Genomic DNA, 996 nt, shown 5'->3' with positions numbered 1-996 from the left:
AAAATTATGAACAGCAAATACATATCTATCAACAAGTGAATCTAAAAATCAAGTGAATAACAAATCTGATTAACAGAGTAAACTGGTGAATATAATAGAATCAGGGGCATAGAAAGGGAGTGGACTGACAATTCTCGGGGGGAAAGGGGTGTTGTGGATGTGGGAAAAGACTGGACAAAAATCATACACCTATGGATGAGGACAGTGTGGGGGGGTAAGGGCCAAGGGTGGGGTGGGAACAGTGGAGGGGAGCTATGGGGGGAAAAAGAGGAACAACTGTAATGATCTGAACAATAAAGATTTATTAATAAAAAAATAAAATAAAAAATAAAATATAAAAAATCAAAAGCCCTGATTTAACATTTGCTGATTTTCATGGTGTAAATATTTCCTCCATGGCTGACTTCACGCCACCAACATGACCCCACCGAAGGCAAGTTGCCTCCTGTGAGCCAGGGCAAGCAGGTTGCAGGCTGCAGGCTCCCCAGGCATATGCCCCCTCAGGACCTTTGCATTTCCTGTGCGCTGTCTGGAAGTGCTCACCCCTGTGTTAGACAGGATAAGAGCCTGGCCATTCTTACTAAATGCTATTCGTGCTGAATGCTAACATGCAGCACAGTATTTTGCAGCCCAGCTGGGAACAGGATGAGCTGGACAGGAACCCAACCTGATAAGTATAGTCAACTGCAAAGAAGAACTCAACATGTAATTGACCAAGCAGTGTGTGTAAGCCATGGCTGCGCCTCCCTCCCACAGCGGAGCTGTGCGGTGAATCCTGTCTCCTTGACTTGCTGCAAGTGAGTGAACCTCCTTGCGACAACTGTCTTGCTTTTGAACAGAGCACCCCAAGCAGCAAACCCCTTGGGTTTGGTAACACTCAGGGGAGGACTTAAAAAAGCAAAGATAGAGTGCTCCTCTTGAAAAGTAGCGTGCAGTTCATTAAATAACAATAATAAACTTTTTGAGATGAAGGTCTCAGAAGCCACAACGGGCGCT

General features: G+C 45.1%; 1 protein-coding gene across 1 annotated transcript in view; it reads left to right on the top strand.

Annotated features, from left to right (window-relative positions):
- The first annotated feature begins 418 nt into the window (after positions 1–418).
- The window catches only part of B9D1 (B9 protein domain 1), a 16,873-nt gene continuing 16,295 nt past the window's right edge, over positions 419–996 (top strand). Inside the window, exon 1 of the mRNA XM_014542807.1 lies at positions 419–433. Within this exon, the coding sequence (XP_014398293.1) occupies positions 419–433 (15 nt within the window). The remainder of the gene's footprint in view (positions 434–996) is intronic.

Source organism: Myotis brandtii, unplaced genomic scaffold, assembly GCF_000412655.1.
Source record: "Myotis brandtii unplaced genomic scaffold, ASM41265v1 scaffold314, whole genome shotgun sequence".
Lineage (NCBI taxonomy): Eukaryota > Metazoa > Chordata > Mammalia > Chiroptera > Vespertilionidae > Myotis > Myotis brandtii.
The sequence above is the reverse complement of the archived record's forward strand: the minus strand, read 5'-3'. Positions and strand labels throughout refer to the sequence as shown.